Below are 27771 nucleotides of genomic sequence, written 5' to 3'. Positions count from 1 at the left end.
ATTATTCATGGACTTAAATCTAACTCTGCTGCCGGCTTCAGTGGGACTACCTACAGGAATGCTGGGCTGGACTGGGAAGTCCTCAAATAAGATTCTAATTTTGTCTTCTCGCTAGGTGAATGATACAAATCTCAGAAAGAATGGAGAAGACAAATTTCATTTAATGGTTTCAAGTAACTTCATGCAATACCTTAAATGGAAGATGCCTTGATGATAGCTCAAACACACAACCTGTTTATAATGTATTTTATTTGCATAATGCTTTCCATTCATAAATAGCTCTGAGATTTCTTCTACAACTGTTCACAGGAATCATGTCACTTGCTAGGCTTTACAGCAGCTGTTCTACTTCCCATTGCAGTAACCCCATGAAAAGAATAAGGATTGAAAGTGAAGCAGCACACATTTTCCACTGTAAAATAGCTGGTACACTGTAATTTCATGCTTTAGCTCTCTGCACACTAGTTTTTCCAAGGAGACCAGAGCTCACGCTTTATCTCAAACAGTACAATCTCCATATACATACTGTCCTGCTGGTTCATTCAGACAGCTAATTTTGCATCTATATTAAAATTTTTCTTAAACCTTGATGTTGTGCTAAAGCTGCTGCAGTTAGACCATTGATGGCAGTGACTTGTTCTGCAGGACAAGTGGGCCTCGTTTCTTTTAATACTGTTTCAGCACTGTCCAGCTCAGGGCACAGTTTATCAGCAGAGTGGTTGCTGCTGCTATTTGATCATAAGGATCATTTCCAGCGCTCCTGCCACTACTGAAATACTTCGTAGTGACGTGGGATTTCTGGGAAATGACATCTAAACGTTATTAGCCTGCTCCGGCTCTGCTCAGTTTGAAGGACTTGCTTGTATCCAGACTGGAGTCTAGCTACAGTTTAGAAATGCTGACTAGCTGCAGTTAAAAAAGAAATAAATTAATTCACAGCTGATTATATACACCACGTGGGTACAGCACAGCGATAAGTTTATTCCTGGTGCTCCTCAGCATTTGAGAACCCAAGCATGCCAGCAATGCTAATTTAACTACTTTGGGTAGCCAGTTTTCCCAGTGCAACCACCTCTTTTCCCCAGGAAAAACAATTTTATCTGTGTAGCCAGCAACAGCAAAATGGTGATCTATGCACAACCAGTACCTAGAAGTGTCCTTCCTGATCTTGCAGTAATGCAGCCCCTGTTTCTCACCCTGTGTCTTGAACAATCCAGTTTTACCAATACCCAGGCACAGCCTAGCATCCAAATCAAGCAATCACTTTCCCAATGTTGTCTGCCAGTGGAGCATGCAGCTCTCTGCCGGAGTTGTGGACTATTAAATTGCAGATCCACGCCGGTTCTTGGTCTTCGTAGGCACTGCCAGAACAACCTACTGTATCTGGTGGCACGATCTACCTGGATATGAAGAAGAACATCTAGGATAATTGTATATATAAAGAATCATGGTGGTTGGTTTTTTTTTTTTTTTTTTTTTGGTTCTCCCTACACATTCGTTTTAAAAGGAGTAAAAGATATCTTTAGGAGTCTGGTATTACTAGAATTGCCCTCCCGTGTCCCCCCCAATCCTCTCAGGAGGCCTTTGAACATCTCCCAGAGTTCGGGACCTGAGAAATAGGATCTCCGGCGTCCTTGGGGCTGCACAGCTCCCACACGGCACAGTTACAGATGTAGGGCAGAAGTATAACTGACCTTCACCTGCAAAACCAGAACGGCTGGTGCTTACACGGGAGCTCTGCTGCCGGATAAAAACAATAATTTAATTGCCTAATGCAGACGAGGCCTCAGAGGAATCTCCTTCTTCAAATAACCCCGCCAATCAAAACTCCATCAGCAGAACCCACTAATCGGGGCTCCCTCGGCACAGCGCTGCGAGTCGCGCTTTGCCGGGCACCCTACAGCGAAGCAGGACTCCCCCCTTCCACCCAACCACCTGAAACCCCCCCCCAAAAAAAAAAGAGGTGCGCGCCCAGGTCACCCAGCCCCGCGCTCACAGGGCGCCCAGCGGCGGCAGCGGGGCTGGCTGCCGAGCCCGGCAGGTTAGGAACAAAGCCGGACTCAAAGCCGGACCCCAAAGGCCGGACCCCGCGGCCAGCAGCCCCCCGCCGCCCCTCACCGCCCACCCGCCCGTGAAGGGGGCGCCGGCCCCGTGCGCGCCGCCGCGTGGTGGCGGCCGGCGGGAGCGTGAGCGCGCGCTCACGGCGGGCAGGCGGGCGGCCGGGCGGGGGCGCGCACGGGACGGTGTGCGCGGGGAGGGGACGGGCCGGGAGGGGAGGGGAGGGGAGGGCGATACCGGGGCGGGGAGAGGCGGCGGCGGCGCGGCTCGGGGCAGGCGGCAGGGGACGGGCGCTGCCGAGCCGGGAGACACCGCGGCGGCCGCCGCCGAGTCGGGGCATCCTTCCTCCTCCTCCTCCTCCTCCCTCCTCTTCCTCCTCCCCTCCCCGCCCCCCGCCCTTCCCCCTTTTTCTTTCTCTCCTTCCCCGCCGCGCGCCGGGGCCGATCGCTATCGGCAGCCGCGACCCGGGGCGTTTCCGCGGCGGCCGCCACCGAGGGCAGAGCCGCGCCCCTCCCTCCCTGCCCCCCTCCCCGGCCGGCACCGGGGGGACCCCCCCCTGCCCGCCCCCCGCCCGGGGCTCGGCAGAGAGGGCCCGGCCGCGGCCCCGGCTCCGGCTCCGGCTCCGGCTCCGGCTCGGCTCTGCTCGGCTCCCCGGCGGTGGTGGCGGCGGCGGCACCGGGCTCGGCGAGGATGTCGGGCGGCGGCGGCGGCAGCCGGGAGGAGGAGCGGCGCAAACTCGCCGACATCATCAACCACTGGAACGCGAACCGGCTGGACCTGTTCGAGATCAGCGCCCCCACCGAGGTGAGCGACCCCACCGGCACCCCCGGCACCGGGGCACGGCGCGGCTCGGCCCGCACCCAGCTGCAGCACCGAGCCCGCAGCCGCCGCCCCCCGGTACGGGCAGGGCAGCCGCGGCCTTTGTGCTCGGTGCTGCCGCCGCTTTGTGCGGGCAGCCGGCCCCGGCGCTGCCCTGCCCTGCCCGGCCCCCGGGGGGGGGCTCCGGGCAGCCCCCGGCCCCGGCTGCAGGTCCCCGGTTCACGTGTGGCCGTACCGGAAAAACACAGCGGGACGCTGCTTCCCGGCCAGATGGGCGTTTCCAGGGGATCGGGCTGGCTGAGTTCACTTTTATTAAAAATAATAAAATAAAATACAAAAGACAACAGGCAGGCCGTGCCCCGCAGCGCAGCCCCCCTCCGGCGTGGGGGCTCGTCACGCGTGTGCCCATGGCAGGAGGAGGAGGAGGAGGAGGAAATTCACACTTGCTCCTGGCCTGGCCCTGATCCGGGTTGTTTATTAACACAAGTCTCCGGTGAACCGTGCAGGCTTGGCCTCGCAGCCTGCTCCCGCGCCCAGGCTGCTGGGCCAGCCCAGCCACGGAAAAGTCTTGGGTGCGACTCCACGTTGCTGTTTTTTTTTTTTTTTATTATTGTTTTATTTTATTTTTTCCCCAGTCACAATAGCCTGAAAACGAGCGCCCTGGATGTTTGCGGTGCTTGTCGCACGCCGCTTCCTGAGCGCTGGCTGAGGGCGGTGTGGTGGTGCCTGCACCTTGCGCTGCTCACCCTGGTCGTGCTGCTCAGGTTTTACCCGTACTGCTGCTGGCTGCCAGTCACTCGTTCCAAAAAATGGGCTGATAGCAGCACAAAGGAGGCTCCACGGTTGTGGTAGAGGAGGCAGCGTTGTTGTTCTGGAGCTGCAGGTTGGCGGCTGGCTGTCCACGGCCAGCTCGCTCTCTGGGTCTTGCATATGCCCACTCCCTGTGCCTTCCAACTCCAACCTCTTTTCTTCACCTTTGTGAGAAGTTGTACTTCTGTCCTTTTGTAATCGCTGGCTTAACAAACGTTACCGTGTTTCAGGTCAGCCTTGCGTGTTTGTCATACTGAACTGGATTTTGCACAGAAGCTCTCAGCCTCGTTGTAGTTACTATGCCAAGAAACATCGATTTTGGTTGCGCTAGCTCCACACTTGTGTGGTTTAAGCCTGTGAACCTGTGCAGGGGCATACTTACTGCTGTCAGCGATGACATTTATTTCAGTTGAACTACCGATAGTAAAAATTAAGTGCAGGGATATCTCTGAACATCTGAGCTTTTTAGAGCACTGCGTCTAACGACTTCTGATAAGACTGCAGGTGTCTACAGTAAAGTGACAGCGGGTAACAGTTTCGGAGTAAAGTATATTTTCCTTCCAGATAATTACGAGTACAAAAGCTCACACTTGTCTCACCATTACGCTGAGCTGATGCAAGTTTGGCAATATTTTCAACCCAGATGACGGTGTGATTGACTTGCGTGCTGTTTATCAGCTGAAATAAAAGCCCTTTTACTAGACTGCTTGAGAGATGCCAGCCCTCTTGTTTTCCACGCTGTTTCTGGCTCAGTTTGGAAATAAGGCACACCGTACTTACCGTGGAGGCTGCAGCAGGTGTAGCTAATGTAAAGACACAGTGGCTTGGATGTGGCTTTTGCTTGCGTGTACCTGATCCGGCTCCGGTTCTGTTGTTTTAAACTGTTCAGGCATGGCTTTGGCAGGCTGCGTTGAGGCGGCAGGGAGCACGTGCCAGCGCTGCGAGCTGTCACCCAGGAGCTCCTGGTTGTATATATCATGTTCTGAATATCGAGACCTGCTGCCTCACAGTCATTCTCCAGGCATCCCTTCAGTGTAAACACTCTGCTCTAAGTGACTTCTCCTTTGAGTTTCCTGCATACAGGCAGTAGGCATTTCCAGAGGAGCTAATCTCTTCCTTAACAGTAGGGTTTAAGGTAGCTTTTATTCCAAAAGGAAAAGTGAAATCTAACATAAAATGCTCCCAGCCCATCGGGTCCTTACCACTTCAAAGAAAAGCGTGAAATGTGACTTGGTTTTGGATGCCCAGAGTAGGGCTCTGAACCTAGTTTAAATGTGTGATTGTTTTTCAGGGAAATACTTCATGAAATGAATCAGTCTGAATTCCTGTTAATATTTCATTGTGTGGACCGGCCCTCAGGGATTAGGTATCCACTTCTCTGTTTGCCTCTCTTCAGAGTTAGGCATGAGTCGTTTCTTAGAGCATACTGCCGGTGAGATAGTGGGAAACAAGAGCCTTGGGTAGGGTGCAGAGTTGAGTTGTATTACTAATTTTCTCCTAGCTTGTTATGTGATATGAATAGTTAAGTAAGTCATTCAGTGCTACTTTTCCTTAGTGGGGGAACTTCTGTTCAGTGGTCAAAATTAGGTATTTTTCTCTCTGTGAGAAGAAATGTGAGGAAGAAATGTGAGTCTTCTTGGGTTTCCTATCTTTACCTACTGATGCTTTCACTGAAGTCACGTGTCAGCTCATGCCTGAGAGCAAGATAAAATAGGTAAAAACCTAATAATGTTTAAATTAACACGTGTTGCTGCTCTGAGAAATCCGTGAATAGTTTTCATTCTGTTCATTCCAAAGACTTTTTAATTCAGAAATGAGTTGAGAGCAACTCTATGGCTTGAGGGGCTTGTAAATGAATAAAATAAAAGTTTTGTTTTTAAAGTTTTAGCAGCTAATAGTCGTTAAACTCTAGCCTTGTCTGGAGTGGTGCTAGGTACAGATCCTTGCTAAAGGGCTGTATAGTGCTGAGTAATTTGAACTTCATTAAAGTAAGCTTTGCTGTTCTTACTTTAAATGATGAGACAGCTACTCACTTAAAGTCTAACAAAGATACAGCAGGTTTTTGGGAAATGTGGGCTGAATCATGTTTTTGTAGATAACAATCCAATTGGAAATGAAACAGTATGTTAATTGTTTTCTTTAAATCTGCTTCCCTTTTCTGTTCCACTTTCCCCTTGCCTTTCTCTGCAGTATTACCAGATTTTTGGATGCTTTTAATATTTGGCCTGCTTTTTCCCCCTTCTTTTTTTTGGCCAAGAATGGAAACACAGTAAGAAATCTTCAGACCTTTTGCAATAGGAAGTAAATTAAGTCTTAGATCAAGACCAAAACCTCAGGTGATTATAGTAACCAAAGTTTTCAAATGGGAAAAACTTTGAACTAATGACTTGATAATAAGCGTATAATATTCAGGAGCTCGTAGATCAGAAAAAGTAGTGTATAAATTCATTGTTTTTTAAATGATGTTGCTTACTGGATTTAAGTGATTGATTATATGAAGTGTGTATGAAGGCTTTGGGTGAGAGTGAGGAAAGCAAAAGCATTGGAGGCCAGTGCATTTATCACTCTCAGATACAATAAATGTAAATCTTCTGAAAGCATTTCAGATTTGTTGGTTTAAGATGCCATACGTCAAATAGGCATTTTAACTGTTGTTGATCTTAATGACAACATACAGTTTCATCTTTAATGTATGCTTTGGTAACTGCATAAGAGAAAAAGAGAAGCACTATTTTTTTCTGAACATCGTTTGTGGATTAGGAATGAGAGTAGTGTGTGGTGTTTTTTTTTTTTTTTTTTGAGAGGGACGCTTTTTAGAATGGCTGGGGTTTTTGTCATAATTGCCTGAGGGCTCAGGGGTTGTTGTCAGAAGCATTGATTTGTTGTTGTTTCATTTTCTGATGGAGAAAGCTTTTCTGAACTGATCTAATATACCTTTGTATTAACAAATGTAGCAAAGTCTAGTAAAAAAAAAACACTCAGAGAAGTAACAGGCTTTGTATTGAGAATAACTCATAATAGAGTATTTAACTTTTAAATGGCCACAGTTTAAAGCAAAACAAGCCACAAAACCCTAAATAAAGATTTCAGTGATTTTATTTCATTTTTGCTGGAAAACAACTTGTGTAGGCACAGCAGCAAGGTACTAGGAATAACTCTCCAGCTCCTCAGTGCGGGGGTGTTTCTTGGGTGTTATTTGGCGTTTGTTTCTTTGTTTTGTTTTTAATACTGACTTCCCCCATCTACTGGTACTGTATATGTATTTGGTCTAGTCGGTACATTTCAAATTCTTTTCACAGGCTTTAAATACAAATAAGTAATCTATTTAAGGAAGGTGTTTACACAGTGCAGCAGATAACAGGATATATTAAGGCTGATACAGTTTTCGTGTTTGTTCTTTGGATTCAGATCTGATTCTGGTTCACAGAGTGTTGCAAATAATTATCACAGGGGTGCCTGGTATATGCCCTGAGTTTGTAGTCTTTTCAGAATAGTTAATGCAAGCTGGTTGTTCAAATCCCATTAAAGCAATAAGAATTCGGAATCTTTTAAGTTTTAAAACCCCTGCAGATTCCTATCTGCATGGTTGCTCACCCATTTGCTTTTAAAAATCTGCCTCTGTGACTTTGAAAGAACTCGTGTTTTAGGATTGGGATTACCAGTGACTGCCTATCACATTGGGGGCGAGACTGGTAGTGGAAGTGCAACTCTGAAGCTAGGTAATCATCATATAAATGGGAAAGATGCTTGTGTTTTCTCCATGCTTCGGATCCCACAACTTCCAGTAGCTTTTAGTGGAACTCTGCAAACTATGGATACCGAGAAGCTGATGAACAGATCTGACAATGAGATCTACAATGCTATCTTTTTAAGTGTACCAAACCCATAATATGGAAAATAAACTGTCTTTGCTACAAATGTTTAAGGTAATATTTAGACAGTCTGGAAGGGTGTCCTGGAAATTTAAAGGGCTGATGCCCGCACAGTTTAGTGAGTAGAATATATTCTGATTACCACTAAACAGGCACAGTTAAAGAGGAGGTTAAAACACTGAAGCATTAGTTAGAGGTTAGCAATTTCTAATTGCTGCTTACTGAGATTGTTGGCTTCTGCATTAAAATGTCTGAAGAAAAGAAATCGTGGACAGAGGTCTTCTCATTTGCATTAAAAGGACTGCTTGGAGATGAGTTCTTCTTTAGCTGAGTAAAAGTGTATAGTCTGTCTTCACAAATGAGATATAATTGCTGCTATCTAGAGGGTGATAATAAGTTTGGACTAAGATCTTGACCACAGTCTTCAGACAACAAACATAATGGAATGGAAATGGTTTTCTTATAGGAAGAAGCTTTCTGCTATGCTTTTAGTATTCCTTATGTAAGTTATTTCTTGACTTAGTAGCTAATTAGGTCCATACGATTCAGACATACTGGCTTTAAGAATTCCCTCCCGATGTGTGAATCTGTTGCCTGAGTAAAATGCCATTGACGAGCATTACTTTTCAACTGAGAGCCTATCCCTCTGGAAATGCCAGGAGTTTACTTTGTGTAAGTGTGCTTTTTCTGACAGAACTCACTCTCTCCCTTTCAGAAGGGTTAAAACAAGTGGAACGCACCTTAATGGTGTTTGTGGACAAACTTGCTTGATAGTTGACAAAACTTCACTGTTTTCCATAAGAAATATCCATCCAAATAGCATAAGGAGAACTAAAACTTAAATGAAAGGTGTTAAAATTTGACATGAGCTGATGTTTGTGATAAGGTTGTAGATCATGAGAAAGCACTCTGAATTTATCTTTGTGTCAATATTTGTTTGAAAAGCTGCTTTGTTATAAATGAAGCAAAATAGATTATGGCTATCCAAAATTCAGAGCATTCCATTAAAGAATAACTACAGGTTTTGGCCGATGTTTCTGTTGAAGATGGAGTTGAAAATCACAGTATGAATTAATAAGCTCAATGTTATGATAAATGTAAGTGAAGTCAAATTTAGCAGACGTTCCGGATAAGTCACGGAGTACTTGCTCTCTCTTTCAAAATGTAGAACTTCAAGCTAATGCAAGGCTCTTCTGAAGTACACTTGAGTAAAGCACTGCTTAGATAATTTGGGGGGTTTGCGAGATTTGGGGTTAGAAAAAAATATTTACATATAAAATACATTTCGAGCAATGCTTATTTCAGTGAGTAAAGATGTATGAGGTTTTAGTTTGTGAAAAAGACTTGAACCTGTTAATTTGTGCTTTTAAGACTGTTGCATTGATTTTGGCCATCTTTTCTTGGAGAATGATTTTTAACTTAAAATAGTTGCTACTAGCTAAATGCTGTAGCGTTTTAGGAGGATAGTTTTATAACTGAATATAAAATATCAACCTAGTGAATGATTTCAATAACTGTTAAATAATATATTCCAATAATGTTAATTGCTGCAGTAATGAAGACGAAGACAAGTGGGCAACACATGTTGCATTATGCGTAGCTCATAGCAGAGTTAAGTATTGCTGTATAACCAACCAGCATGGAGTTTCTGCTGTACGGTTTTGTACAAGACTTGAAATGATTAAATAATGTTGAACACACGTTTCACTGCAAATTTCTTGAGGTTTGTGTAAGAATAGAGCACGATGTGTTTCTCTTGCTGAATGAAATGCAAGTTCATTAAAAGGAAGAGTACTCAAAGGCCAATGCTTTTCCCAAAATTTTTTTTTCCTTTGCTCTATTTTCTTTCCATATGTTCATCTTCTCATCTCCTCCCATGTTCCTTTATCTCAAGGAGGGAAATGTAGCCTTTCCCAATTTGCATCAAGATGCTACTTTTATTATTTGCTAAACAGTTAAGAATATGGTAACTGAAGCTGAAATTTACAAGACCAACACAAATTTTTTGTGTTTTCATTAAGTTCAGTGGCCTTAGTAAATCAAGTGTTCAAATCTTTTCCAAGTTTTTGCTAGCGTGTTTTTTGTAGCCAAGCTGTATATCAGAGCTGGCTCTTTTATTGTCTTAGCCCCGTAGTTGTAAAGATAAAATTAAGATGGAAATATTCTTTCAATCAAGATAAACCAAACTAAGTGTTAGGTGGTTTTTCTGGTTATGTATGTGACTTAGCTCATAAATCATGTTGCCAGAGTTTAAACACTGCACATTTTTTTCCCCCTAATCTTTAATTGTGGATAAAGCACTGCTTTTATGTGATTGTACCTATCCAGAAATTTGGTTATCCAAGATGAAGACAGGAGGCAACTGAGATATGAAATTGATGAAATTATTGACGAAAAATAGTTCAGGTCTAGCAGTAAGACTCTGTCTTTGTGAACCATATCATGCCTTGTGAACTTCTGCATAGTGAGCAAGTTTGTATGTTCATAGCAACTTTTTGCAGTGGGAAGGTAAGTTTTCCATGTGGTTAGTTGACCTCGATCATCTAATTGCACTGCCTTTCATGGCTGTCTGGTTTAGTTTTCTTGTAAGACTGAAGGATCAGATTTGACGTGAAGTCCACACGTCATCCTTGTCTTTTTCTCTGTCAGATTGCTGACGCATAGGTGACTTCTACTCTTTCTCTGTTAGGGGTGTGTAACTTGGTAAAAACATTTTGTGTAGTACTTAGGGATTATGGCCATCTACCTCTGTTACAGGTTTTAGTCTTAAGGTGTTCAGCTGTGAAACGCTTGGTGGCTGTAGTTATGCTGCATTTCTTGACCTTGCGTAGAGCTGCTTTTTTCTTGTGTGCTCACCTCGATGCTGGGCCCTTAGGTCAGCTCCTCTTCAGATCATCTAGCCTGGATATTTCTTACTGTTGCGTTTCTGAAGTGCATGTCTTACTGGTCTTTGAATCTCTTCATATAAATGGAGAAGTCTGGTAGTAGAAGTTATGATTATCCTGATGAAGATTGCGTATTACTAGTCTGATATAGGTTGGTTGCTCTCATTTTGTTCCCGTCACACTTTTGAGAGCAGAAATCATCAACTTTGCTTTTTTTATGTTTTTAGTGGTAGATCTTAATATGTCTTAAGAATAATTATTGATGAACTTCTGATTTTACTCGCATATTCTAACAGTAGAAGATGCACCGGTCTTTAAAAAAAAATTAGTTGATTTATTGTAGTAATTCTTTTCAATTACATTAGAAAACCTTATGATTTGTATTTTGAAGTTGAGTGCATGTTTGAACGCACAATTCCTAATGCCAGGTCAGCTCTTGGGTAAATATTCTAGAAAAGGTTTTGTCAAGTACAGCCCTGGTTGCTATATAGCACTGGTATGATGAAACAAAAATGATGTATGTTAGTGGCTTCAGGGTTTGGTTTGTTTGTTCATTGTTTAACACAACTCAGCAGAGTTGAGTTGTTTTCATATTCTGCAACTAGACCTGAGGAATATGAAAACTCCTGCAATAACTTACTATCTGGTGCTAGATTTACAATTCCTTTATCGAGTCTCTCAAGGTTTGCCCTTGATGAATTGTACCAAGACATGGCGTAATTTCTGGTCTATTGCATAGTGAAAACATCTTTATAACAGGGAAAAAGTGAAAGAGTTGTTTGTCTGTTGGCCATATAAATACTGTTGCCAAAGTATGTTGCCCATAGCAGTATCGATGAACTGAAGTTTCAATGCCCAGTTTTTTCAAGCACTGGAGGAGTGGCTTAGCATAGCTTTCTCTTTGTCAGATGAGTCCCCTTGTCAGTCCACCTTCAGGTATTCTCGTACAGGCAGAGACACAACTTAATTGGAGTGTCATGCTTTTCCATATATGATCATTGTATTGCTGACAAAATGCAGTGGAAGATCAGAATTAACCCCCCTCTCAATGCAGATTAGCGGCTGGTGCATAGCCTATGGTTGGGCAAAAGAGTTCAAACAACAAAGAAAGCCTCTCCTCCCCCAGTGGCCACAGCAACAAAAGGTCCCCTTCCTCCCCCTGCCCTCCCAGAAGCTGCTCTGCTTTGAGCAGTGCAGCAGTTTGAAATTAGAACCTAATAATAATGAAAAAGCCTTTAACCATTTTGTTATTGTTCTCAGTTTTAGTAAAAGCAATTATTCTAGGTGCTTCATTTCAAAAGCATCAGCACAGTGCTGTCCATGATGCATTTTCCTGTCCAGGAAGACATTACATATGTGGAAACAGACCAGGCTGTACAAGGCTTTGTTTTGGAAAGCTTTGCTTTATAACATTTTCTTTATAATACAATTTCTTTTGTGTTGAGAGATCTGGAGAAATCTGTCTTACATCCACTTTCTCTCTTTCTCTCTCTCTCTCTCTCTCTCTCACACACACACACTTCTATCAGTAATATTTACCATGTTTGGATTATATCCAGACATTTCATACTACTTGTAGAATACTGGGGATTTTATTAGGAAACATGTAAGTTGTTTCCATGTGAAGTGTTAGTCTTACTGAACGAGTAATACTGATTTCCAATGTGGACAGATGGAAAGGTAAAAAGATTTCTTTAACACTTACTATATACGTTCTGACAATTCAGAGACTGGGATATTTTTCACATCTAGATGAGGAAAATAATTTGGTATTTGTGATGGAAAGACAACGCTAACGAAAACATTGCTCAATCCTGCTAATTGGTTTTGGTTGATTGCTTATATATCTAGTGTTTGCTGTATAGTGGAGAAACTAAAAAGTGGAATTACGTAAGACTGTTGCATTTTGTGTTCTAATCCTTTTGCTTTGTTGAAACCATTGTTTAAAATCAACTGTTTCCTTCCTAAATTTTTTTGAGATGTTCTAACAAAGTCTTTCTTTCTTTTGTAAAAGATAGATACTGGGATACTTTTGATAAAATCTCCAGAAATACCAAAATTGCATCTATTATTTAAAGTGCTTTTGTTGTTATTGTAGTGCATCAAGGATTATTCCAAGAAATTCAGCTGCAGTGCCCGTAACAAACTGTTTTCAGGCAGATGAGGATTGATACGTAGGCTATGGAAAAAAAGAGACCAATAAAGTAATTTTATGCAGACTATTGGCACGTTCACTGAGGCCATTTAGAAGCATCTAGAGACCTAATCATCCCAAAGTGATGAAATAGTTGCATTCCTGGTAAGTGTTCAAGATGTGAGCTGGATTTGAGACTTCTCGGGTGTTTTACCTGTTTAGTGGGAAAAATGTGGAAGAAGAGAGAGATTGTCTTTATTCTTTAAACTTTGTCAGTGGGAAAAAATGTTTTATTTTTTTCACCGCTACCTTTTGATTTCTGTCTATATGTACTCAGTTTTTGAATAAAGTTGGTCTGTAAGGTAGGATCTGTGATGGTTTTACAGTATTTAAATTTTATAACGTTCCAAACTTTAGAAGAATTTTCCAATGTAGTGATGAAGAAAATCCCTTAACATGATACCGTCTTGTATCCTCAGAATTAGTTTTGAAAGAGTTGCTAATTCTTCTTGCTTCCAACTAAATTGTTTGAAGTCTACTACAAACTCCATAATTCTTCTGTTTGATCAATTCTTCCAGAGTCTTCAACTTAAAAAAAAAAAACAGTGCATCAAGTTTGTAAGATAAACCGTCTTTGAAAACTTTGGCTGCCTTCTCAAAGAAATTTTCATTCGTCTTGAGTAACAAGTGTTAGGGAGCAGCAGAAAATTTGGACAGCGTTGTACCAACATGAAACAGTCTCATGCTAAGTATTGTACAGCACTCTGATCATGAAGTCTGAGGTTTGTAGAAACCTCCTGAAACTCAGCATTTACCTGAAGCGTCTGTTCTTGGTGTTCCATGTTTGTCTCCAGCTCTTTGAGCCTCCTTGTGTGCATGGATGCTTATAGGTACCCGTGCACATCGTTATGAATGCACTGACCAGCTCTCTCAGTACCAGTCCGCTTAGGACCCTTCTTTTCCACGCTTCCCTCCATGCTGCTGGGAAGAGAATTCTGCACCACTGGGAAAAAATCTGTCCTAACCACCTCAAAGGTGTTCGGGGTCCTACTCACAGCAGTCAGGGTACAGCTAGCTTTTGCCAACTCGTGAGGATGAGCAGGGTGGTTCTTTCTGGTGCAAAATGTCAAGGGCATTTGCTCTGATCTCAGACAGGCATGACTTTTTTTCCAAGTTCCAGGTCCCTTCCGAGGTAATACCGTGACAGTATCAGAGAGAGTAGTCTATTCCTCAGCTAAACATTACTCTGGATTGCATTGGGGGAAGTCTGCACGTAGAAAGAAATACCAGAATATTTCTGATAGCTTTATACTCTTAATTTCTGAAGTAAAATACTGAAGAACACTGCTTTTTTGGCATGTCTGATGGATGCTTAAGCTATCTGAAGCCTTTTCTAACTTCAGTGGCTGTAAGAGGATAAATAGTACTTACGTATGTACATATTCTGTCTACAGCCCCTTCTTCACCCAACTCTCATAACTTCTGAGGTACAGAAAGGAAGATGGTAGTGTTTGTTGCCTTCTTTCCATCACTGCCACCCGATCGCCATCAAATGGGTTGCTTTCTGCATCTCAGAGCTGTCCTTTTTCTGTTCCAAGTATATATATATGGCAGTGGTGTTGATGGTGAGAGGCAGGGATGCTTTTTCTTTTTTCTGCTGCTGTTCAGCAGATGCTGTACCGCATTCTTACCACTTTTGCAGAATTTAGAGGTACTGAGTAGTAGCAGTTACATTTGTATGCTGATATTTGCTATGGCTTTCAAAAACTTTGGTGAGCCTTCTCTCTTCATTATCTTCCACTCCCAATGTCTGGCTGGTGTTAAATGATGACATTTTGATTGGTGCTTAGTTTATTTCAAAAGTTCCTTTCCTTGCATACATGAAATCTAACTGAAATGAAAAAGACATTTGACAAGTTGAGATCCTGCCAAAGCTTACCCCATTTGTTGGGAAAAGATAATCACTTGCCATATACTAGTGGACTTAAGTCCACTTGATTTAAGTGTTTCATAGGTAGAATAGCCATGATGGTTATTTTTGTGGGGTGCTTTTTTTTTTTGAGGGGGGGGTTGTTTTTGGTAATGAGGAATTTTGAGTCTGTAGTTCAGAAGAGGCAAATGATCAAAAATGTTCGGAAATCATTGATATTGCTGATTGTTTCGCTTAGAATGCTTCCAAAAGATGCTGTTAAACAAGATGAGATTTAAATCATCCGTGACTTCTGTTTGTGTGTAGAGGTAGCCTTCTCTTAATCTGTCTTGTGCTTGTTTAAAAGGCATCTAGCATTCTTACTTTGTTGTAATGGCTACAGGACAATAGGATGGGAAAATAGCAGTGCACCTACATGAAGTAACATGCTGAAAATGATGTAGCAAATTTGGTTACTACAGAGCCAGAAATAGATGCCAGATTTTATTTGTGTATGCAGTTGGTTATTCACTAGGTCATGTTAATTTGAGATTTCATCTTATAAAACGTGGCCAAAAAGAGTTATTCACATCTAGCATCTCATTTGTCCCATCCCAGTTAAGTCTTAAGCTTACTTATCTGGCATGGCTGAGAATGCCCCTCTTCTCCATTTGGTACCTGCATACAGTGTGGGAAAGATTATGCATCTTCACAGAAAACTTGAATCATCTTAATCTTTTTTTTTTTTTTTTTTTTTTTAATTTTATTTCTTTGTTACAAAAATACTTAAATATCAGACTTACATGAGATGGTCTCATCTTGGTAAATTGGTAATTGTTAATTTTTGAACTTGCTGAATAATTTCTCTTCTCCAAATGTGTAACTTTCTAGTATTCAAGCTGTAAGGAAAACTATCAACTGTTAATTAAGACATGTTTTATTAATATTCTTAAAGTGATCCCAAATTCAAAATCCCCAAATGATTTGTAATTATAAAACAAAAGAAAAAAAAATCAAAACTCCTTGAACTAGTTACTCAAAGTACCTAATGTTAAAGAAGGTGCGCTTCTTTAGTGATTCTTTTTTTTAGTGATTCTTTAGTGATTTTCTGTGATTCTGTGATTCTCATTGCGGTTAATAGTATTTTTTCAAAAAAAAAAAAGCATGTACATTCTTAGTTAACACCATATTAAATAAAACATCAAACACTTTTTTTTTTTGGTTTTGTATTGTACAAATAGTACAGTGTACAAATTGGAAAAAAATGCAGTCTGCAGAAATAGGAAAAGGAAGCAGTAGTTAGCACACACTGCACTAGGAGAGATTATTGATTGCTGTTTAAATAAGCAAAAAAGGGGCTAGAGGTGCCTCCTACTTTAAACACCCTTCCACTTCTGTCTACTGCAGTCATTCATTGTTTCTTTACAGACTTTTTTTTTTTCAGGTCATCTTTTCATATTCTTGTGACACACAGTCACTAACAAGAGGTTAGACCTGTCTTTCAGCACAACTTCACTGTTGCGTTAATTCCGATTTGCTGCTAGGATTCTTTGGATAATATCATCAGTTAAAGCCTAAATTGTTTTGCGGTGAGTCAGAAGATACTTGAAATCTTACAGGGTAGTATCGCCTACATTAACTATGTTTTAATATCTGAGTAAGCCAAACCAAGTTACTAAATGCTTTTGTAATCTGAGCCTGTTTAAACTCGAAATACTCCTGTTCACGGTTAATCATCTGCATTAATGTTTGTATTGTAACTTGTCCTTGGTTCATGTGCTGCAGGAATGACAGCCCTTTGATAAGAATAAAATAAAGGTTATTTAATAGAACTGTACTTTAGAGCAAGGAAATGCTTGAAAGTAACTAAGCAATTCATTTTCAGTCTTTTTTTAGTCTTTGTAGTTTTTGCAATGAAAGGTGGGAGTTTTCTTAGCTGAAATTAACTGAATGTCTAAGTCATGTAACTGACTGCAAAAATAGCTACTGGGCAGAGGTGCACCACTTACCGAGAAGAGGAATTCATGTACAATAGCATTGGGAAACACTTCTGGTGACTCCTGATTAACGTGGCTGCAGAGACCGGTTTTGCTAATCCAGTGCTACGTGGTAAAAAAACTGTAATTTGTCATCTTCTGGAATAAATTCTTAAAATAGAGCCAGTAAAGCTTTTTTTAAACAAAGCTCTTTTGGTAATCAGATGTGCCATATAAAGGTTGAAATGTAAAGGGTGGATTCCCCAGTACAAAATCACTTACCTGACTGGGGAAGTGTTCTTCACTTCATGTAATTTTAACCAGCCTTTCAATCAAAATCACCTTTCAAAACCTCGTTGAAAGGTATACATTGTATGTTCAGATTGAGAAGTATTTCAAACGGTTTCTTCCCAAAGCTGAAGGGTATTTCAGAGCTTTTGAATTTTTGAAGTAGTGAAAAATAGTTGTCAAAAGAACTTACTTTGCCTTGTTTTAAAAATAAATAAATCGGTTCTGGACTTAGTTATTATTGAAACCTGCTTTTTGAGATCAATTTCTCCTAGAAACAGTTGTGAAAATGTTCATTGCTTTGCCATGTAAACTTCCCTGATGATAAAGAATGGGTCCTTCATGACACAGGAAGAAGTTGTGTGTCTAAGCTCAGTATTTGTTGATCACAGCTTTAAAAAAGTGGATGCTGATATTCCTGTTTCTGACTCTGAGGTTGCAAAGTAATCCGTCTGACTTCTCAGTATGGTTCTGTCCAAATGGAAGAGGTTGCAAAATGGAGACCTGTATCCTTACAGGGGAAATTGGACTTGCTCTTCTGTTGTTCTGTAGAACATCTGAAAAAAAAATGGCTTTGGCAAAAAAAAGTTCTATTTCTGTTTGCTTTTCTGCTTCCCTTTAGCAATTTGACACATTAAATAGTGTAGAATTTCAGGCTGAAGGCCTTGTGGAGGTGCCATCATTGGAAATTAACATCTTGAGGGGGAAAAAGTTGTATAATTGGTTGAGACTACTGTATCATTTGGTTGTGTGTGCTTTAAAGGCATAAACGTATTTTGTAATGTATGGCAGTTTGACTTCAGGACAGAAGACTGGAAATGCAATTCCTGTCTTCTAGAGTCAGTTAAACTAATTAGTCAACTTCATTATTCCTCCTAGCTTCTGCTGTATACCGTTTTGATCGGAAAAAATAAATCTGGACCATAACGTTTGTGAGCTAAAACATATGCTGTCTCTTGGATATGCATTTGAAAGGTATGAATCAAAAAGACAAACAAAAGAACTGTTCTCTTTTCTTGACATTAAAAAAAAAAATCCAAGCTAGTCTTCCTAGTTCTTCAGTGCTTGGTTCGCTTAATCAGTTAGAATCAAGAAAACCCTTCCTTTTTACATCACATTATTTATAAAGAAACTGATACCAAAAACCAATCACCCACTTGCCTTCTCCATTGAGAATTTCCATACTTCTGACAGTGAAGACAGTGTTTTTGTTTTGCTTGTGATTTTTGTGGACATTACCTATCTGTCAGACACATAGTGATAACCCAGTGACAACTACTAAGTATCAAAGTTGCTCTTAAAAGACAACAAGGTGATCCAGATGTGAAAAGTAGCGTCAGTGGCATGATCTAATGTTTTTTTTTTTCTGTGGATGAGCTGTCATCTTGAATGCTTTGGGTATCCAGTTCACAGTTTGGAAACAACTCATTACTGACAGATTGAGAAATACCCTGTTGTTTTTACAAGGAATTACTGTTGGTCTAGTATCAAATGCAGGGGTGAGCATTTACCTGGGAGTTTTTTATCATGAAATTATTTAGAATGACTAGGAACATCTTCGTTGTTAGTGTAGTTGTTCTCTAGAACCAGTGCTGTGAACAATTTTTGTGGTGCAGGACCTAAACCTGCATCTTTTGAACAGTATCTCCTTGTCACACAGCTGTAATTATACAGTGGCAAGTAGAAAATAAAAGACCGTAACACGTCTTGATTGCATACAACTTATTAACTACATACTGGTGTGCCAGCTAAATTCAGTTTGCAGAAAATAAGTCTTACTTTCTGAATGTAATTTAAGGAGAGGTTGAAAGTTGAATTGGTTGCATAGTATTTTGAGATTGTTAAGGTCAACCACAAGTGTACTATATATTTTTCTCCTTAGAATAAGACTATTATCTTCTTTCCAAATTATTTTTGCCTTTCTTCATTGTTTTTAAAAAATGAAAGAGGCAGATTGCTCATGTGGATTTGGGACCTTTTGTTTCATTTTGTTCTTTCGTTTGTGAGAACCTGGAAAACAAAGACCTTTTTAAGGCCTGAAGTTTAGATACATTTTGGGTCTGTTTCTGTCCATGATGTATCCTTGTTGAAGTGGACAAGTTGAGATGTTTGAAACTGGACTGCTAATATAACTAGACCAGTGCTTCTTCATTCTTCTTGTAGTCCCTTCTGTCCTGCTTTTCTCTACTTTCCTTCTGTTCCTATTTTCTTTGTTTTCTTCTGATACTTTATTGCTCTGTGTGGTTCATCTTCAGAAGATGTTCTGCTGTGATTAGCATGTGATTTTTATTTTTTAAATAAAAATCTGTCTGAAATCCTCTGGTAAACAAGCATGTTCAGAAGTGCCATGTACAACATAAGAAATCTCACCAGTTTGAGGGATATAGGGCAAAATACTTCATATTTTGGTTTCTTTGAGCACCTCTGCTTCTGAATCTTTGCCTTACATTTCTGGGTGTGTCTTGCTTTTTCTAATCTTTCATTGCTTTATGGTTGTATAATCTTTCTTGAAGAATGAACAGGACTTACCTGTTAAAAAAAAAATCATCCTGACAGCTACTGACAAGCTATTCATGTGATAAAGTATGACATTGTATCCTTAAAGGAAAAATGAGTTAGGGGCTAGTCTTAGTGCTGGTGAATAGAGTAAGCAAGTTTTTTTTAGAGCTGCTATGCGGTGTTTCGCCTGGTGATCTCTGAGATGATTTAATTTCCATCTGGTGTGGACGGCATTGCATTAGATGGAGAAATGACGTGAGATATGTAGCAGAACCACACATCTCGATTTCAGTGTCTTTAATGTCTGTCAGTTGGACTCACACCTGAAGAGAAATTGGAAAACATCATGCTGCTACTGCAACTACCATATTTATTTTGTTTCATCCCTTGTGTCATGGCCCTTCCTTCTGTATGTGTTGGGATATCTCAGTATCAGTGCTCTCCTACTGGTCTAGTCCTCTATTATTCTGTGTTTGGAGCTCAGCTTGTATTAACTAAGGATATCTACCTATCTGCCTGGTGTAATAATGAATGTTTTCTGTAGAAGATTAATTTTGGAAAAACAGTCTAAATCGTGTTCTCCATGGATGTTTAAATAAGATCATAGGATATTTTGGGTTGGAAGAGACCTCAAGGAGGTCTGTAGTCCAATCTCCTGCTCAAAGCTGGGTCAGCCCTGAGGGCTTTATCCAGTGAGGTCTTGAACCTTCCCTCCCCCCTCCCCCCCCCCAAAAAAAAAAAAACCCAAAACAAAAAACAAAACAAAACAAACAAAAAAAAAAACTGGGCACTGTACAACCACTCTGGGCAACCTCCTCCACTGCTTGACTGTCATCATGGTGAAAACTTTCCCTTATATCCTCTTCTGCTTCAATTTATATGCATATGTCTCTTGTCTTTCCACCATGCACTACTTGGAGAAGATCCTTGCTGCATCTTCTTGATGGCCTCCTAGATATTGGGGGCTGCTTTGTAGGTCTCCCCAAAGTCACCTCTTTTTCAGGTGGAACAAACCCAGTTTCTTCCAACTCTGCTTGTAAGACAGTTTTCCATCCTTCTGACCATCTTGTGGCACTCTGCTGAACTTACTGCATTTTCTCTCTTTTTCCCTTGTCAATGCCACAAAACTAGACTGATGAGTAGAGGGGGATAAACATTTTACTTGATCTACAGACAATAATCATGTTAATACAGCTCAAGATGCTGTTGGCCACTCTTGCCAGGGCATGCTTCTGACTCACCTTCTGCTTGATGTCCATCTACCAAGATCACCTGTTCCTTTGTAGCAGAGCTGCTCCCTGGCCAGTCACTCATTCCTGAGTCTGTATTTTTGCAAGACATTACACCTTTCAGGGGCAGGGCTTTTGTCTTCATCGAACTCCATGGAATTCAGAAATGGAGGGGTTAAAAAAAAAAAAAAAAAAAAGCAAACAAACCTTAAAAGCTCCCCTCCAGAAAATCCAAAGCACCAAATCTACCTTGCCAGAATGTCCCTTTTTGCAAAACACTTACCTATGTGCTTGAGTGCTTTGGATATTAAAATGCTTAGGTGCTTTGTTGAAGTTGAGTACTTAAAGTACTGCTTTCTGCTACCTCTATGCTGCCCACCGTCTATGACCGAAAGTATTTTAATGTTTCGGGATATACTGTACAGATCCTTTGATATAGGCATACATTGAGTGAACATACTTAGCTTACATGAGAGCTTTTTGGGGGAAAAGATTGAACAAGATCCTAATTTTGCAGGACATGGTTGCAACCTGTCCAAATTCCACTCTGATCTGTTACTGTTTTCTGCTCCTGTATTTCCTTTTCCTGAGGATTGGAAGCCTGTAGCAGTTACTGAAGTAGGTGCTTGCAGTGAATGAGTTATACTTCATTTTTATTTGTTTAATTGTTGTTGATATGTCCTTATTGTAATATTTGCTTTTACTCCTCATTACTGCTAGTTTTATAACTCTGTATTTTGTGCAGTACGGAGTGTTAACAAGCTATTGTTTCATATTGAATCTCTTATTCTTTGTTTTGGATTCTGCTGTTGTGATACAGATCTCAGCATGATGTCTAAGAAAATCTATAAATACCAGTGTGTATTGCTTGGGGCAGGCAGTAGCTGCCTAACGTTTCTTGCATTTGTGATCTTTAAAAACAGAAAGTTCTATCTATGAAAGTTTAATTTTAACCACAGAAAGATCTTTTTTCATGGTATCAGAACTTCAAAATGTCTGGTATAGTTGGTTAGATATGGAGATTAGGTCAATTGCATGGAAATACAGCTATGCTGATAGTGTAACATTTTTCATTGAAACGAGTTCTTTAGAATTTCTTCTAAGTAGACTATAGTCCTATCTGGCTGCAAATGTTGAAAATTGCTATTTTTTGCTTCCATGAAATATTTTTACCATTAAAATTTAAACTTTGAAACTTGGGTTCTATGAATTTGTTAATTTTGTAAATGTTCCAAGGACAGTATTAATGTAGCAGGAACGTAAAACTGAAATAAGCCAAGCATGCAAAATCCCCCAAATTCAATATTAAATGTTACATGTTGGTATTACATTTAAACCTTTAAATCACCTTTCCTTCTTGTTATATTAGAACTTACATTGATAGAAACTTCTTATCCGTTCTGTAAGTAGCTAAGTTTCTACTGATATCCCCCTGCTCTGGATGCTGCTTCTTAGATTTCTACCTATAAACATGGTTAAAAAGGTTTACTGCACACTCTGGAAAGTCGGTAGGTCAGGACTGGTCTGCCTCAGAAGTTCAGTGATGACAATCTGGAGTTCATCAAGAAGAATACTCTTCCAGAAGTCTCCTTTCATTGACGGAGGCTGTTCATCTGAACACAGCTGCAGCTACGCATGGTAGAGAGAGGCTGTCTGTATTATGACAATATGAAACCTTAACGTTGAATAAGCAAATTTGTGAAGGAAACATTGAGTTGTACACTATAGGATCTGTAGCCATCTGTTCTCTCAGTTCGAGGAATGAAGCTGCAGCTTTGTCTAAGAAAAGTTAAAATACAGAAATGTATTGCTTGTTATTAACTGTGTTATTCCAGGCCACGTGTGCATAGGAAGGGTGAAGAAGAAAGCAGTAATGGGAAGGATGCTTACGTGATGATTAAACATCTGGATTTTCAGTAGTCATTGTTCCCATCTCCTCCTGGCTCCATACAGCAACTTGTGTAATTGATCTGCCTGAACTGCACTCTGAAACATCCTTGGTCTTCTGTAAGCAGCCAGTGGCAGCTCTTGGTGGAAAAAGGAGTAAAGAGACACAAAATGATGGGGCAGTATGAATTCAGTTGCTGACCTGTTGGAGTGGATTTGTTCTGATATTTAAACAAAAAGTGAGCAAGTAAGCGACTGGCTATTTAAAACTTTGAGCACGTAATCGAGTGAGTTGATCACATACTCATCCTTCAAATCCTCATTGAGACTAGAAGTAAAGCCTGATTTTTATCTTACCTTTTATCACAACAAAGTGACGATTCAAAATGTTCTTTGTATTTTTAAAGAACTATTAATAAGTGAAATAGAAAGATCTTGCTGCGGGTCAGAAACAGAAGTTTTTCATAAAATGAGAACAGTCTTGAACAGAACACTAAATCTAGTTAGAGACGTAACCCCAACATATTTGGGAGCATAAGATCAACAATTCTAAAATACCGCCAAAAAATGTTTTTGAACTTGGGCGTGTATCTCAGCTCTATTGTTGAAAAAATTAAGGGTGATTTCTGACCAAATTCATTGTGACAAAAAATCCACATCAGTCTTTCTGTACCACATGGTATTTTTTTTCTAGATTATTTACACTGTTATGAAGAGAATTGCACAGGAAATGAGGAGCTTCCTATGTAATCAAGTGGTCAACTGTTGTTTCCCCTATCGGGAATAGAGTTGGCCATTACTCACGCTCACCAAACTTGCATTGTTGTCCTGAATGTGGAACAGAGACTCTGAAGCAGTAGGAGGGAGAGAAAATGCAGTGGCCGTGGTTCTAGAAAGAGTAGTTTTTGACTCATACAGTTAAGAAGTGCTTTGAAGTGCTTCTTTGTTTTAATGACTTACTTTGTGGCACAACTAAAGGTTACTTTTAGCAGCTTTAATTGAACTTTTACAAACACGTTTAACCCACCCTATCTCAGGACTGACTTTCTGAATTATGATGGCTTCCTCAAATGTTATTTTCTTCTAATAATTTTGATTGCTTTCCTCTTCTGGCCTGTTTTGTGATCTCTGCAGGAAGTCAGAGACTCTCAGAGGACCATAAAACTCAGTGTTTGTGTGTGGACAACAGCTGATGTTATATTTTGCAGAAAGTATCTTGGCATCACTGAGTAACACCTCCATTATTTGTGGCATTCCTGTATCAACTGAATCCCTGTCAGTATTGTATTTATACGTCCAGGACATGAAAAATATTTCTGAAGCTACTATTAGCAGGTGGTGATTGTAGCTCTAATGTACTCTGTGCTCAGTGGTTCCAAAGGGTTTTGGGGAAAAGTTATTTCCAGTAGAAAATAACACCACCTTGGTATTTGATAACTTTAGATGAACTGTGAGATAAGAGGAAGCTGTATTTATGTTATGCAGCATTGATGTTAGATGCTACGTCCTTCAGTATTATAAACAAAAATGCTTCTATTCTCTTAAGCGATTTACTAATTGAAATATAGCCAGATTATACTTTAATAGTCTTTCTGAGGCCCATTATATTGAGTTTCAAATACCATATCACTTTCAAAATGTTCTGTTTATGGAGGCTTAGGCTGGTGAAATAGATGTTTAGATAGGCGTGATGAAGTATCTCAATTCCCGTGCGTAACCGGGTTATTACCTCTGTATACTGCTCGAGCTGGCCTCTGACACACATCCCAGTTGGCTGGCGTGCTGGGTCCGCAGAGGTGTTCCTTGCTTCTGTGAAATATTGTTCTTGGCTCTATTTTGAATACCAGTAGCTACAGAGGGGAAAAGTATGAGCAAATGAGTCCATGTTCAGTTCTTCAGGTAGTGAAATGGCTTCCTGGCTGCCAGAGCTCCTCCTGTAACCCCTCTGTCATGCTGGGTGAGGCTCTTCTGAAAGCTGAGGGGACAGGGGTTGGTTGTCTTTGAGCTAGTTCAGAGCAAAAAGCCCATCAGAGTTCACAGAAATGCTTGGGTTGATAGGGGAGGCAGGGCAGGTAGGGAGAGAGAAAACCCCTGCAAGTGTCCCCGCTGTTTGCCCTTGCTTGGTGTTGTGCTCTCCCTTGCTGCCTTATGCCAACAGCACATGCAGAGTAATTTTTATCTCCAGTAATCGGCACTTGAGGACTTTCAGGAAATTCATTTCCAGATCTACGAGTACATTACATTCTGTATTCTGCTCTAACAGTAAAAATGTAAAGGATACGTAAAAGAAGAAACAGCTGAGGTACAGAGATTTTCTTGGTAAATGAATCTGTTTACTGGGCAAGACCTTTCTGCTGGTAAACTTACTTCTAGTCTGGCAAAATAGATGTTATTGGAGGTGGAAATGAATGTGGAACCTCCTAGGAGAAAAGCAAACCAGTAAATAGTTGGAAGATTAAATGGCTTTGGATGAGAGGAGGGGCACCAGCTCAAATCACTCACAGCAGTAAAGTAAAGCGCATTATTACATTGATAGCTACCACTATATCATCTTTTTCGGACCTCAAAGTAGATAGAATAGCGAATGAGTTTCACAGTGAAATTGGAACGAAAAGAAATATTTTGGTTGAATAAGTATGTAAGTATGAAATCTGTGTAAATGTTTAGGGCTACTTTGAACTAGCTTTTGTGTTAGAGGAATTTATTTATAGCATGAAAAGTCAAAGGGAAGCTTCACAAAAGAGTGAGTGCGGAATTGCTATCAGTCTGAAGATAACGGAGATGGCATTACTGCAGAGAAAGCCCCTTTTTAACTTGTCAGCAAGTTGCATTGTTTTTGAATGCAGCTAACTGAAGCTGAATGTCACTCAGCCAGCACAGTGCCTGGTAAAAATGTTGCCAAAGATTATACAACAGGATTAAGTAGGATTTGCAGGGAGAAGGCCATCAACAGATAAACTTCACCAAGCTATTACAACTATTGTAAAGATTTTTCCATACTATCTGTGTCCTTGGGTAGTCTTGTCAGACTCCATTAGATAACTAATGGCATTAATAAGCTGCTTCTTAGCTTTTAAGAGATGACCTGATTCCTTTAATTGAAACAAAACAAAACAAATCCCAAGCCATTCAGACTGATGACTCCTGTAGGGTATTGTGAGTGACAGAATTAAAAAGAAAACCCAACCTTTTTGGACACCCTCTCTTCTGTTTGGAAGCTGCAATATGGACCCATTTTTTCTTTTAAATGTTCAGAAAGGTTATAGTTAATGCTTTAATTGTGAGTAAAACTGGGCATTGTTTTCATTTGGCTACTTGTTTTGTATCTGTAGTGAATGAATATCTATTTTTTGGATGTATGGCATAAGTAAATGGAAGGCTGTCTTAGTATTTGTGAGTTTTTGTGCTCCAGCTGAAGCTGTGTGTAAGCACTGTGGTTGTACATCTCTGAGTGAGATCAGCTAACTGTGTCAGAGTCATCGTCATTCAGCTGTGCAGGCCTTGGATTTTTTGGTGGGTTGTTGGTTTTGTTGTTCCGTTTGTTTGTTTGTTTTTGGCAGAGATAACATTATAGATGTTGATGATTTTATAAACTAAAGTTGTTTCTCTTTTCTGAGAGAGACAAGTGGGGAAGGTAAGTACTTCAAGTAGAAAGGAAAAACAGCAGTAGTTCAAAAAGAGGTTCTTTCTTCGATTCTATCGAGAGCATTTGCTAGAGCAAAGGTTGCATTCTAGGCTACATTTTGAAAGGGTATTATTCCCTTATACCTGCTTGACTGACTTAATATACGTGGAAAATAACTTTTTGAAATCCAGTCAAGTGCTGGATTTGAACCAACGTTATCTGGAATGCATGAACTTAATGATTGTGGACCAAATTCCAAGACGGTGCAACAATGGTTGTACAACTGGAACGAATTTAAATGTTGCACATTAGTGTCTCTTGAGGTAGTTGAACTGGTAATAAGGTTAATGAAGCTGGCAACTGTTCGGTGCAGTTCCTGTGCTATCACATTGCTTTTTGGCAAGATCTTGACCTGCTATAAAACCTTTAGCAATGTCAATTTGGCAGTGAGCTCTTAACAGTGCTGTAAACAAGAGAATACAGATTGAGAGTTTTTTTTCTGTTTAGGATCCTTTTCTCCCCCAAATTTATGTACACAGTACTCCTTTGTAGGTCAGTATATTTTGTTTTGTCAGGTAGCGTCCTCTTATGTTTTCTTTGGCTGTATAATTCCTCATAGCTGCACTGAGGTCCCTCAGAAAAGAAGTAAATATTTTCTCCTTTTAAACTGTTTTTAAAATGGGCCTGCCCAGTCTTGGTGGATAGATAGAGAAATGTGGGGACTGGGTCTAGTCAAGAGATTTTGTGTTAAGGTAAGGATCTAAGTGCCTTTTTGTGTTATATGGTATGCTTTGTTTTTAAATGTGTTTGCCTTCTGTTTTTGTTTTTTTTTATTATTATTTTTTTAAGTTGATTCCCTGCTGCAGTTTTGTCTGTTCTGGGAGAATCAGGTACTTGTTTCCCATTAGGTTTGTTAGCATTCCTACTTCAAACTCCTGACTAATTAGCCTGGTTGCCAGAGCACTTGCATGCAGAGTATCAGATAGCAGCCACGTTTTTCTAGTTCAGTCAGTGTAGCTGGATGTCTTAACCCTCTGTAGCACAGGTTCCAGCTTATCCAACAAGAGTAAGAAATGAATTAAATGCAACTGAGTTTATCAGTGCAGGGTAGAAGTTGGGGAAGTTGGTCTTTTCTGTCTCTGTCAGCAGAAGGATAAATACAATACGCCCCCTGGTTGTATTATGCAAATTGAGCCTATTTTGGGTGCTCTCTCGATGCCCTGTTGCATCACACTGAAGCTGGATACTAAAATAGTAAAAATACAGTGCTGATTGCAAGAAATTAATCCGAATGTCTGTGGGTTAAAAGGATTGTTTATACACATTTTTTATAATGCAGTGAGGTTTGTTTTGTTTTGTTGTTTTTTTTTTCCCCACAGACTATATGGAGCGCAAGTAAATGAATACTACATCAGGTGGTTGAAGTGGGGCTGCAGGCCTGTTGGTGGGTACCAGCTGGTCAAATGGGGTTCTTCATTGATCCATTAGTTGTGAAATTGTACCTTCAGCCTACCTCAGGAATTGGAAGTTACTGCTGTGAGTGGCCAGAGATGAGACATGACATTTAGTTTCCACAATGGAGAGAGCAGCTATAGTGTGTGTACTAAAGGTTGGACTAGATGATCTTAGAGGGCTTTTCCAACCTAAATGGTTGTAGGATTCTAGATTCTTGGACACTGGAGAATCTATATAGGAAGGGAATGTGAATAACTTGACTTGTGCTACCTCTAATAAAACTACACAATCGACTTTGGGAAGGACAGCCTCAAGAAGCTAAATT

General features: G+C 40.5%; 1 protein-coding gene and 1 long non-coding RNA gene across 24 annotated transcripts in view; one reads left to right on the top strand and one right to left on the bottom strand.

Annotated features, from left to right (window-relative positions):
• Positions 1-231: 231 nt before the first annotated feature.
• On the bottom strand, positions 232-3193 carry LOC311433848. Of its 2 annotated transcripts, XR_014690986.1 has the most exons (4): positions 2119-2177; positions 1695-1737; positions 1197-1400; positions 232-906 (listed from the first exon to the last, which is right to left on the bottom strand). It is a non-coding gene; the product is annotated as an uncharacterized lncRNA (long non-coding RNA). The 2 variants fall into 2 exon arrangements; XR_014690985.1 differs by lacking the exons at positions 1695-1737; positions 2119-2177 and adding an exon at positions 3113-3193 and having other exon boundaries at positions 232-1400.
• The window catches only part of AFDN (afadin, adherens junction formation factor), a 129180-nt gene continuing 103739 nt past the window's right edge, over positions 2331-27771 (top strand). For 6 of the 22 annotated variants that reach the window (XM_084513485.1, XM_084513482.1, XM_084513480.1 and 3 more), the window contains exon 1: positions 2332-2862. In XM_084513485.1, coding sequence (XP_084369611.1) covers positions 2749-2862 — 114 coding nt within the window. In that variant the 5' untranslated portion in view covers positions 2332-2748. Of the gene's footprint in view, positions 2863-27771 lie in introns of all 22 variants that reach the window. The other 16 variants (XM_084513467.1, XM_084513471.1, XM_084513481.1 and 13 more) reach the window with 6 other exon arrangements.

This window comes from Aythya ferina, assembly GCF_964211825.1.
Source record: "Aythya ferina genome assembly, chromosome: 3".
Lineage (NCBI taxonomy): Eukaryota > Metazoa > Chordata > Aves > Anseriformes > Anatidae > Aythya > Aythya ferina.
The sequence above is the reverse complement of the archived record's forward strand: the minus strand, read 5'-3'. Positions and strand labels throughout refer to the sequence as shown.